Genomic DNA, 9855 nt, shown 5'->3' on the forward strand with positions numbered 1-9855 from the left:
GTTTAAGGTAATGAAGGAAACAGATACAAAATGAAGGCAGAGATGCCAAACTTTTATCCTGCTCTGAGTTATACACCGAGCATCTGCAGGGCCAAGTGAAGAGTCAGGCTTTTTGAGAAAGACAGTCTCTAAGTCCCTGTTCTAATACAAAGAATAAGATAAATCTATTTTTTTTAGGCTAGATTCCTCAGGCATATTATTAAGTGAAAAAACTCCAGGTGCACAGTATTGTCATAAACAAGCGAGGACACATTCGCACCCTTCCGCAGTGTCAGGATTTATTGAAGAACGAGGTAGCCAAGGCTCCTCTTGAAGGCTTGTGAAATTCCGAGAGTCACCGGCCAGGCAACCTCAGACTCTCTTATTCCAACTTTAACGACTAATATCTAGAGCCCTCCAGTCACACATCACACGAAGCACCTGACACAACTCTATGTACGTAGGTTACAGAAAGGCTCAGGGTTCAGGAAGCCCCCGGGCTCAAGGGGCTGAGCTGAGAGCAGAGGCAGAGAAGAGATGTGATGGCAGAGTCACAGAAGGCGGCCAAGGAAGATGAGGAAACAGCCCAGGAACTGTGTTCAGAGTGCAGAGCTGTCAAGCACAGGAGCTCGGTCTAGGCCAGGGTCCAGAGGGATGGCCGTTTCAGAGAGTCAGCGTGGAGTGGGCCATGCTGGGTCGCCCAGGCAGGAGAAACCGCACTCTGAGGACAGGAAATCGGAGGTTCATCACCGTGTGGATTTTCCTGGTGAGGTTCCTGAGTAGTAGCCCGGTGACGGGGTCAGTGTGCCACCATGTCCAGTCTTGGGGGGGCTTCTGCTTTTATGGGCCTCAGGTGAGGGGCTGCTCCATTTGGTGGTCTGGTGTGTTCTGTAAGCTCACGGGCCTGGTTCTTCCAATACGAGTTTAATACCCCCATGTATCCATGAGCTTCTGATTAATTCAACAAGTTCCCGGATGGTCATTTTTATTAGATTTTCTTTTTCTTTTCTTTTTTTTTTTTTATCAGTTTGTGCCTTTTGATTGAGCTAGGCAGTTGGTGGTTGTTCACTTGCGTAAGCTAGATATCGGGTCACTCTGCTTCAGCACCTGAAATCAAAATGGAGTAACTCATGGCAGACTACTGCTTTATAGAATGGAGTAGCCCAGGTTTAGGTACAGCCTGAACACTGCTCTTCTGTACATCATGGGGCAACTCAGCAGGATGCAGCCTGCTCTCCATAAACCTGTATAGAATAATACCTTTTATACAACAATATTTGGCAAAGTCATCCCCCAAAATAATATTCTATGTTTTCTGTGGGTATATATCTGCCTATGTAAGTGCAAAGAAACAGGCTTTAAAGGATTGGAACACCACATTCAAAAAACAAACTAAAAAAGGCAATCATGGATACAGCTGGATAAAAGGGAAGAGATTTGAGAGGAGGGCAGTCAACGGGACTTTAGCCTTACTGCTCATATTTTAAGGTTTTATATTTGGGTATCATTGATGTGATATGATTTAATTTTTAAAAAGAGAGAATGGAAATGGAAATATGATTGAGAATATCCAAAAATATCCACTGCCTCTCTGGGGAGAGGACTATGCTTCTCCATTCCATCAGTGTCAGGCTTGGCCAGGTGACTCCCCCAACCCGTGAAAGGCAAACGAACTTCACCAGCCACGAAAGGTGAACAGAAGTGATGGGCTGCTTCTGAGGAGTTTAGAGAGACAGTGTGTGGCTCGCCACGATATTTCCCCTCTGCCCCAAGATGGGAGATGTTTCAGATGGAGCCTGCTCCATTGGCCTGGTCCCAGGAAAGAGACCTTTGCTGTCAAAAGACACTGGGACTCTGGGGGCCATTTTTCACCGCAGCGCAGCTCGACCTATACTAGCCCATGCTGGCTCAGGGATGAGACAAGGGAGCGAGTGGTCGCTCTGGGACAGAACACAGGGCAACGTGGTCTGGGCTCAGCAGGGCAGGGAGGTTCCGCATGGGGTGATAGGGAAGAGAGGCAGAGAACAGCAGAGACAGATTTGGTTAATTTCAACTTTGACCTGGGTCTTTGTCCTTAATTTGTTGATCCAAGAATGTAATTTGGAATGCAAAGTCACTGTCCTTTATCTTATGGCACTAACCGGGAGCTAAATGACAGATCTTTCTAGAAAGTCCTGGGACCTCCCGTCCTTGACTCTGGGCCTCGAGGCCCGTGGGTGCCTTCTCCCCTGAGCAGTCAGCTGCGCACCTCAGCGGTCCATTCAAAGAGGGGCCTACAGCGACGGATTCTGAAGTGATTTAGACTTAGGGAAAGCTGCAGTCAAGAAAGTGAAGACAGCTCTGAGCCCAGAATGTGGGCAACAGCAGGAAGGGGGACACTGCGCTCCCAGACCTCAGGGCTCCCCTGGAAAAGTCCCATGGGATTGCAGACGATGCCCCTGGGTTTCCCCAAGGTCCGCCAACCAGGCACTGCACCACACAGCCCAGGTCAGCCCGGACAGTCTGGGCTCTAGCTAAGGAGGACAGGAGCAGCCTAGGTATGCAGATCCACGCTTGCAGGTGACCGCTGAAGATGGTCACCTCCAACTTTCCCAACCGTGAACATGGACACAGAGTCCCAAACCTACCTCTTCTACTGCTTTGCTTCAGACATCAGGAACACTATGCACAGGATGATTCTAGAAGCCAGACCAGGAAGGAGACAACCACCCATCCCCGCCCAGTATCACCTCAGTTAGCCACAGAGAGTCCTGTGGGGGGATGCACCTGCAGGAAGGAAGGAGGGTCATAGCCCCTTGATGAAATGGGTCATTGCATTCAGAATGTTTGCCGAGCATGGGAAGTGCAAACAGCCAAGGTCAAGGGTGTTGAGCACGCCATGAAAACCGTCCTCCATGTGGTGCCACGTCACGGGCACCCCCAGGTCTTCCAGCCTCTTCTTGTACAGGAGCGAGTGGTCCCGGAGCAGATCATACTCACAACTCACGATGCAGGCCTCTGGGAGCCGAGACACCACGTCGTCTCCCGTGATCAGGGGTGAGCACGTTGGGTCCAGAAGGACGCTCGTCTCCAGGAAAGCGGCTTCGTTCACGGGCGCAGGGACCACGGGTTGGTAGCCTCTCTTCTTAAACCTCTCTGGGATGTTTTCTGAGCCCAGCCACTTTCTATACTTCTCCCAGACTTCTGGCGGCAAATGGGCACCTTTCTTCATGGTGCTTTGCCAGGAAGGGTTGATATCCAGGTAACAGCACAAACAGTAGAAGGCAAAACTCCAGGTCAGCAGAGGGACGTTACTGTTCTGCTGATAGGAAGGGGATTGGAAATCCAGGCCTTGGAGGGCGGCGTAGATCAGAATCTGAGCGCGGATCCGGGGGAGGTCCGGGCAGCTGGCAAACATCTGGCAGATCACGGTTGCCACTCCCCCTCCCACACTGTCACCACAGACCACAACCCGAGTGGGGTCCACTCCGTAGGCATCCAGGGACTGCAGGAAGTGGATGGTGGCCACAATGCAGTCTCTTAGCATCACTGGAAACTTATACTTGGGTGACTTGCGATACCTGAAAAGAAATCAAGGACCACAGTCTATGCTCATCATCCCAAAGTAAATGTCTAGCATCTTTTGACCCAAATTTCTTCTATTAACATCCCTTTCGGAAAGCTGGGCAGATGGAGGGAAGTGTGAGGCCTAAACAAAATGGTAGACATAAGGCCCTTTTTACCTAGCTCATAAGCTCAGGAACCAGCAGCTGCCATTCCCAAGGGCTCACTGCCCTACAGGGACTAGCGCCTCCATCCGAGCCCTGCCACCCACCCATTGGCCAACCACTTGGGTGTCACAGCACCAGTCCCATGTTCCCAAACCTACCTGGTGCCGCTCCCCTGGCCCACAGCTGGGGCTGCCTCCTGTCTTGTATTTCTTTTGCGAGCATCTCTGGCTCGCTGGGGTCTTGATTGCAATTCATCCTTCCCTCTCCACAGGTTTTGTGGGGAGACCGCGTAGACTTACATCCCACCAAAGGTCAACAGATCACAGGCAGGACCCCTTCAAATCAGCTGTGCCCATTGTAGACCATGGCGGTCACCCAGGGACGTCAACCTGGCACTATTAGACTTCATTACTCAAGAGATTCCAGAAATCTGGATTTCATGAGAAATGTCACCCTTTTTTTAAATGCTGATCACAATTTAAAAAAAAAAAAAAGAAACCTGCCAGTCATTTCCACTCCTGGGCCCTCATTCCAGGCTGCCTCGATTTGGGGCTGGGACAGAACCTAACCTTCTGGCAGAGCTTTGCTGGCTTTGTCTTGGTCTGGCACAACCAGAACAGTAAGGCGCAGAGGGCCAACAACTGAGCTATCTCTTTGGAGCCGAGAGCTGTAAAGTGAGCATTTGTCCAGGTGTCTCTGTCTGTCCCTCTCTCTCATTTTTATTTTTAATTCTCCTCGACCAGCCTTGCCACCTGAGAGCTGGCACATGTGCCCCAGGAGACGTCTCAGCAGTGGTATTTCTTCACTAGGAGTGCATTTAAGTGAAGCCACGGGGAAAGCTGACGTGGATGTATGGGACAGCAGGACGGAGGCCCAGGGAGGGCCAGGCTGCCTCTCCCCTGCCCAGTGCCCACTGCCCCTCTTAGAAATTCCAGGTTCAGTGAGAGCTCTCGGCATCAGCTAGGAGAGGGAGCGGGTTTCCTTCATTTGCTTGTTAATTTCCTCTCCCTTCCTTGGGGGGACCTCCCTCCAGGGAGCACTTGGAAGGGGATGTGGCAGTGTTGGGGTTGTCTTGGGCACCGCTGGCGCGGCTGGCGTTTAGCAGAGGGAAGTCCTACTTGTCTGGAGCGTGCAAGGCTCTCCTCTCAAAGAAGGGTTCCTCCACCAAAGCGAACCTGCGCCCGCTCGGACCTGATCTGCGTGGAAAAGACCACGACCCCGCCTCCAGAAGCCAGGGCTGCTGGAGTCCTCTCCACACAGACGCCAGGAGGCCTGCCTGTCCTCCGCCCCTCCGTCCGGCCCTCTCTGCCCCCTCCTCCTCACTGGCTCCTCCCTGCCCCCTGCCGCACCCCGGACTCCCCCACACTCCCGTCAGCCCCCCATTCCTCCTGCCCCCCCATCGCTCCAAACCAGAGCTGGCTGCCCAGCAGGGTCCCCGTCCTCCCCTTCGCTCACCCAACTGCCACAACCACTGAGCCGCTGTCCTTGGACAAACGCAAGCACACGCGGTGGTGGGTTTCTGGAAAACAAAAGGTTGGTCACATTCACCGGGAAGGTGTGCTGGCCAGCTGTCCCCCGCTTGCTGACAGAGCGCCTGGTAGACTCTATGCTTTGCACAGTTATTTTAGTTCCGGAGTAGAATTCCTCCTGTTCTACTCGCTGTTCCTCCTCCCCTGAGCAACTTTCTCCAGGATGGCCAGGCCCCGTCCATCCGACCTTGCCTGAAAAATGTCTAGGAAGCTGTTTGGTCACAGAACACAGAAGTCTGGGGTGTGATCCTGGGAGTCACACAAACCAGAGTTCAAAACTCAATGTGGCCTCCTTTTTCCTTTTTAACTTGAACTAATGTAGAGAGAGTTAAGTTCTCAGGCTTGATTTCCCCATCTGTGAAATGGGGATAGTGATACTATTCAGCTTCCAGGAGGGTCTGGGGAGTTAAATGAGATAACGCTCATACAGGGTTTCCACAGTACCAGCAACGTAAATATCATTAATAAATACTGACGGTTATTATCACTCATCATGCAAACCAAACCTAAGCCCCCATTGACTCTCAAAGACCACCATGAGGGCCCAGCATCCCACAGATTATGAAGTCCAGCTGAAGCCAAATAAAGATATCCTTTCTCTGACTTGCAGGTCAGGAATTAAGATAATAAAATTGTCTCCCCTGGAGTCTTTCCTCCTATTAATTTTCCTCAAATCTTTGATCTTCCTGTTTCTGTACCAGAATTCATGTCAGGCAATACCTGATCTGAAACAAAATGATGTGTTTTAGTTGTTTGCATTTAAAGTATTCTTCTTTCCAATTAAATGTAGGTGGTATTTGCACAGCATGAGCTTCATACCACTGCAAGCTACTTGGGAATCGTTCCTTCTGTGTGGTGTGAATTTCATTTCTAAGTGTTTTCATCTTGATAGATACTCACAGTGGGTAGGAGGTTATGTCTCCACAGATCCAGCCAACAGCGGATCAAAAATACTTGGTAAAAAAAAAAATGTGTCTGAGCCACAACTGTCATCCCAGCAACTTAGGAGGCTGAGGCAGGAGGATTACAAATTTGAGGCCAGCCTGGGCAACCTAGTGAGACACTGTTTCAAAATAAAATACAAAGGGCTGAAGATGGAACTCAGCGGTAGTGATAAAACATCCCTGACTTCAATTCCTAGTACCATGGGTACGTGTGTGTGTGTGTGTGTGTGTGTGTGTGTGTGTGTGTATTTAAAAATGTACCTGTACTGAACATAGACAAGTTTTTTTCTTGTTGTTATTTCCTAAATAATAATATAACATCAACTTACATAGCACTTACATCGTACTAGGTTTTATAGGTATTCTAGAGATGATTTGTAGAGTAGGATATGAGTGGGTTATGTGCAAATATTAGGCCATTTTGTATAAGAGACTTGAGTATCTGTAGATGTTGGTATCAGTGAGGATCCCTGGAACCAATTCCATGGATACCTAAGGAAGATGGTATGCATGTACCTTGGCTGCATGGGTATGGGTAGGCACACACACATATATACACATACAGTTTTTAAAATACTTTCAATCCGTGGTTAAACCTGTGGATGCATGTTTGTGTGTGGGTGTGGGCGTGCCCTTATTACCAAAAAAGAAGTCAGTGCATTCCATGTCTTTGCTTCCTGAATGGTCTGAGATCCATTAACCATCCCAGTGTCCCTGGTCCTGACAGTGGACTGTAATCTCAGATGAAGACCATGCTCTGGGGCCCCTTGGCAGGCTCCCTGGGGATCCAGGGGTGCTCTTACTCAAGCTCCCCAGAGTGGCTCCACCGCCATGATAGAAGACAACACCAGGCTTCAGGGTGCAGGAGGGCGCCTTGGGCTGGTACAGCTTCACAGGGATGGTCCCAAAGTGGAGATCTTTGACCATGACATCTGGATCCTTCTTCAGTGGCTGCAGGTCATGCACAAAACTGACAAATTGGGGTACAGAACAGATCCTCAATTTCTCAAATATGATCCCCTGTTGGAGAAAGAAGAGGAAATGGATGGAGAAGAGGTTCTGCTGGGGCCATCTCACAGGCCACCTGCCATCTGGCGGCCACACCTGCCTTCTGCAGGTGGCGAGAAGAGGCTTGGCAAAGAGCAGTCAGATTGGACCACAGCCCTGCTGGGTCCCTCAGTGTCCCCATCTCACCTGCAGTAAAATGTACGCTCACCCAGGCCCACGTGGTCCCAGCGCCAGCCCGCCCCCTCAGCCACTGTCCCCAGACACCTGGCACTCCTACTGCAACGAAAAGACTCAGGCCCGCTCACTAGCTCTCCGCCTGGAACGCTGCCCTCCCTCGAGACTCCTGCTCTGCCTTGCTGCACAGGCCGTCCCCGTCAGGGAGGAGCTTCCAGGCCTCCCATGCAGGCTGCTAACGATGGCGATGTTTTCTTAAAAAGGAAAAGGAGGAGCTCTTATCTTCTGATCACACCTACTGGGATAGTTTTGAATACGATGACATGATTTTCTTAAGAAACTAGGGAAGAGGGCAGAACTGTGAGAAGAGGAGATTGATAACAACGTCAATGCTGGGCAGGTCCCCAGGGCTTCTTATCCGACCTCCTGTGGGAGGTGTGCAGAGATGCACAGAATAATGAACAAATAAACCAGCACTCTCCCTGGGCTCCCTCGTAGTCCCTAGCCCTACTGGGTCCCACAACCATTATTGTCCTGGGTCGCCTGCGGACCTTGCCCCAGAATATGTTTGAAATACGTGAAATTGTGGAGCAAGGCAGTTCATCAGAGTAAGGTGCGAGGTCACCACGTACACGCTAACTCACAGGCACACTGAGCAGCAGGACCAGCGAGCAGTCAGATGTGCCCAGGGTCAAGGAATGTACAGACGGCAGCAGCAACTCCTTTTGGTGACAAAGTTTCAGCCCTGCTCACCCAACTGGGGTCTGTTGCCTTCCATCTTAATGGGAGGCTGCATTTCAATCAGAGGTCAGTAGTGAACATGAGGGATTTGGACCCATCCACATTCATGTGCGCCTTGCATTCTGTCCCCCTGGGGGCTCGGGTCACCTCCGTGAGCGAGTCCCCGTGTGCTTTCCTCCTAGCACTGGGCTCTGGAGAAGGTGTTTGGGGCTGGTCTCCCACCCCCACTATCATAGACTCCAAGTTCCCTGGATTCACAAAGACCCTGCCTGGGAATCTCTCTTCCGTCCATCATTGAACCCAAGTCTGGAGCCATGACACAACAGTTGCACAACACGTCTTTGCAGGAAAAAAAAAAAATCAACAAAGAGTGACCGTGGCTAACAAGGAGGGCTCTCTCTGCGCCCGACGTCCTGAATTTGAGGAAGTGAAGGCAGTGTCATTGGGAAGCTGGGTGACAACCGAGTGTCCCGGTTGGGAAACCCTGGCTCCCTGGCGTGACACCTTGGAAAAGCAGGCCCGGGGGGTGGGGAAGACACCCTCCGGCGTTTCTCAGGAGAGGAGGCACTGAGCCAATCGCCAGTCGTAAGAAATGTAACCTGTGTCTTTATTCCATCTGTCAACTCTCTGGCAAAGAACTGCAAATCCACCCTGGCCGCTCCTGTGTGGTTCTCCCCAGGGTCTTGTATGCATGTGTTTAAATGAATCAGTCAGACTGAAAACGGGGAGCCCCTGCGTGTCCTTCTTGGGAGTGGCGGGACCTGTGGAGTTGGGGCCTGGTGAGGTCCATGGGCCTCTGAAGGGATTGTGAGACCCCAGCTCCTCCCTCTTCCTCGTTGGCATCCTGGCCATGAGGTGAGCAGTTGGCTCCTTGTGCCCCTGCCCCCGCCAGGATGTGCTGCCTGGCCACAGGCCCAAGGCAGTGGGGCCAACCCACCATGACCTGGAACGTCCAAAACTGTGAGACCAAACAAACTTTTTTCTTACAGTTTGATGATCTCAGATATTTCATTATAGTCATGAACAGCTGACTCTAAAAAAGAAGCCGATCATTCTTTGAATGTTGTAGCTATAACCCAGGGCAGCTCAGCCTGCAGGGCTGAGAGCCAGCGAGCAGGATTCATTCAGTTTTGAGAAGTGCTATCGGCTTAGACTGCAGGCCACGTGATGCCTGTTGCTAATTCACTCTGAAGCTGCTGATATGCAAGTTCCCCAACTCCCTCCAACCTCAGGAGGGAGCAAATCAAGCGCAGAACTCACCCATGTCACCAATAGCTGGAAAATGCAACCGAGGAACCTCAGTTTCACGGGGTGGCCGGTACCTGCAGGGATATCTGCAGTGATAAAGTGGCTGCAGACTGCCCACAGCCCGACTCCCAGTGAGAACACACCGGCAGCTGCAAGGAAGACCAGCACCAGGACCACCATGCTGGGCCTGCCGGGGAGGAGGCCGTGCTCAGCTTAGACCGCGAGGACGTGCTTGGGGCCAGGAGACCGCCTCACTTATACGCCACCACCTTCTCTCCCCGCCTCCTGGCCTCTTGCAGACATTGGCACAGCCCGGGTGAGTCACAGACTCAGGCGAGGATGTGGTTCCAGGTCAGGGCCAGGCCCACACAGAGGAGAAAGTGGCTCCCACAACCTGATCCAGCTAGAAAAGATTGCTGCAGTTCCAGCTCAGCTCTTGGCACTCATGGCAGCAGTGACCTTGACTACACCACCACAGAGGTGACCCCCCGTCTCCCCGCGCCACATCTCCCACCCCCGAAA

At 51.6% G+C, this 9855-nt stretch overlaps 1 protein-coding gene across 1 annotated transcript; it reads right to left on the reverse strand.

Annotated features, from left to right (window-relative positions):
- Positions 1-946: 946 nt before the first annotated feature.
- On the reverse strand, positions 947-9534 carry Aadacl3 (arylacetamide deacetylase like 3). The gene is made up of 4 exons (XM_047566675.1): positions 9346-9534; positions 6966-7182; positions 5145-5208; positions 947-3539 (listed from the first exon to the last, which is right to left on the reverse strand). The coding sequence occupies exons 1-4, from the start codon at positions 9511-9513 to the stop codon at positions 2765-2767; spliced, it is 1224 nt and encodes a 407-aa protein (XP_047422631.1). The 5' UTR covers positions 9514-9534; the 3' UTR covers positions 947-2764.
- Between the last annotated feature and the right edge of the window lie 321 nt (positions 9535-9855).

The sequence above is a fragment of the Sciurus carolinensis genome, chromosome 1 (assembly GCF_902686445.1).
Source record: "Sciurus carolinensis chromosome 1, mSciCar1.2, whole genome shotgun sequence".
In the NCBI taxonomy this organism is placed as follows: Eukaryota; Metazoa; Chordata; class Mammalia; order Rodentia; family Sciuridae; genus Sciurus; species Sciurus carolinensis.

What these genes read in the sequence shown, in the direction of transcription:
- Aadacl3 (XM_047566675.1), bottom strand. Translation starts at nt 9,513, where the DNA reads ATGGTGGTCCTGGTGCTGGTCTTCCTTGCAGCTGCCGGTGTGTTCTCA. An exon ending in TCCAGCTATTGGTGACATGG is followed by an intron (nt 7,183 to 9,345) that starts GTGAGTTCTGCG and finishes TTTCTCCAACAG; the next exon opens with GGGATCATATTTGAGAAATT. An exon ending in AGCCACTCTGGGGAGCTTGA is followed by an intron (nt 5,209 to 6,965) that starts GTAAGAGCACCC and finishes TTTGTTTTCCAG; the next exon opens with AAACCCACCACCGCGTGTGC.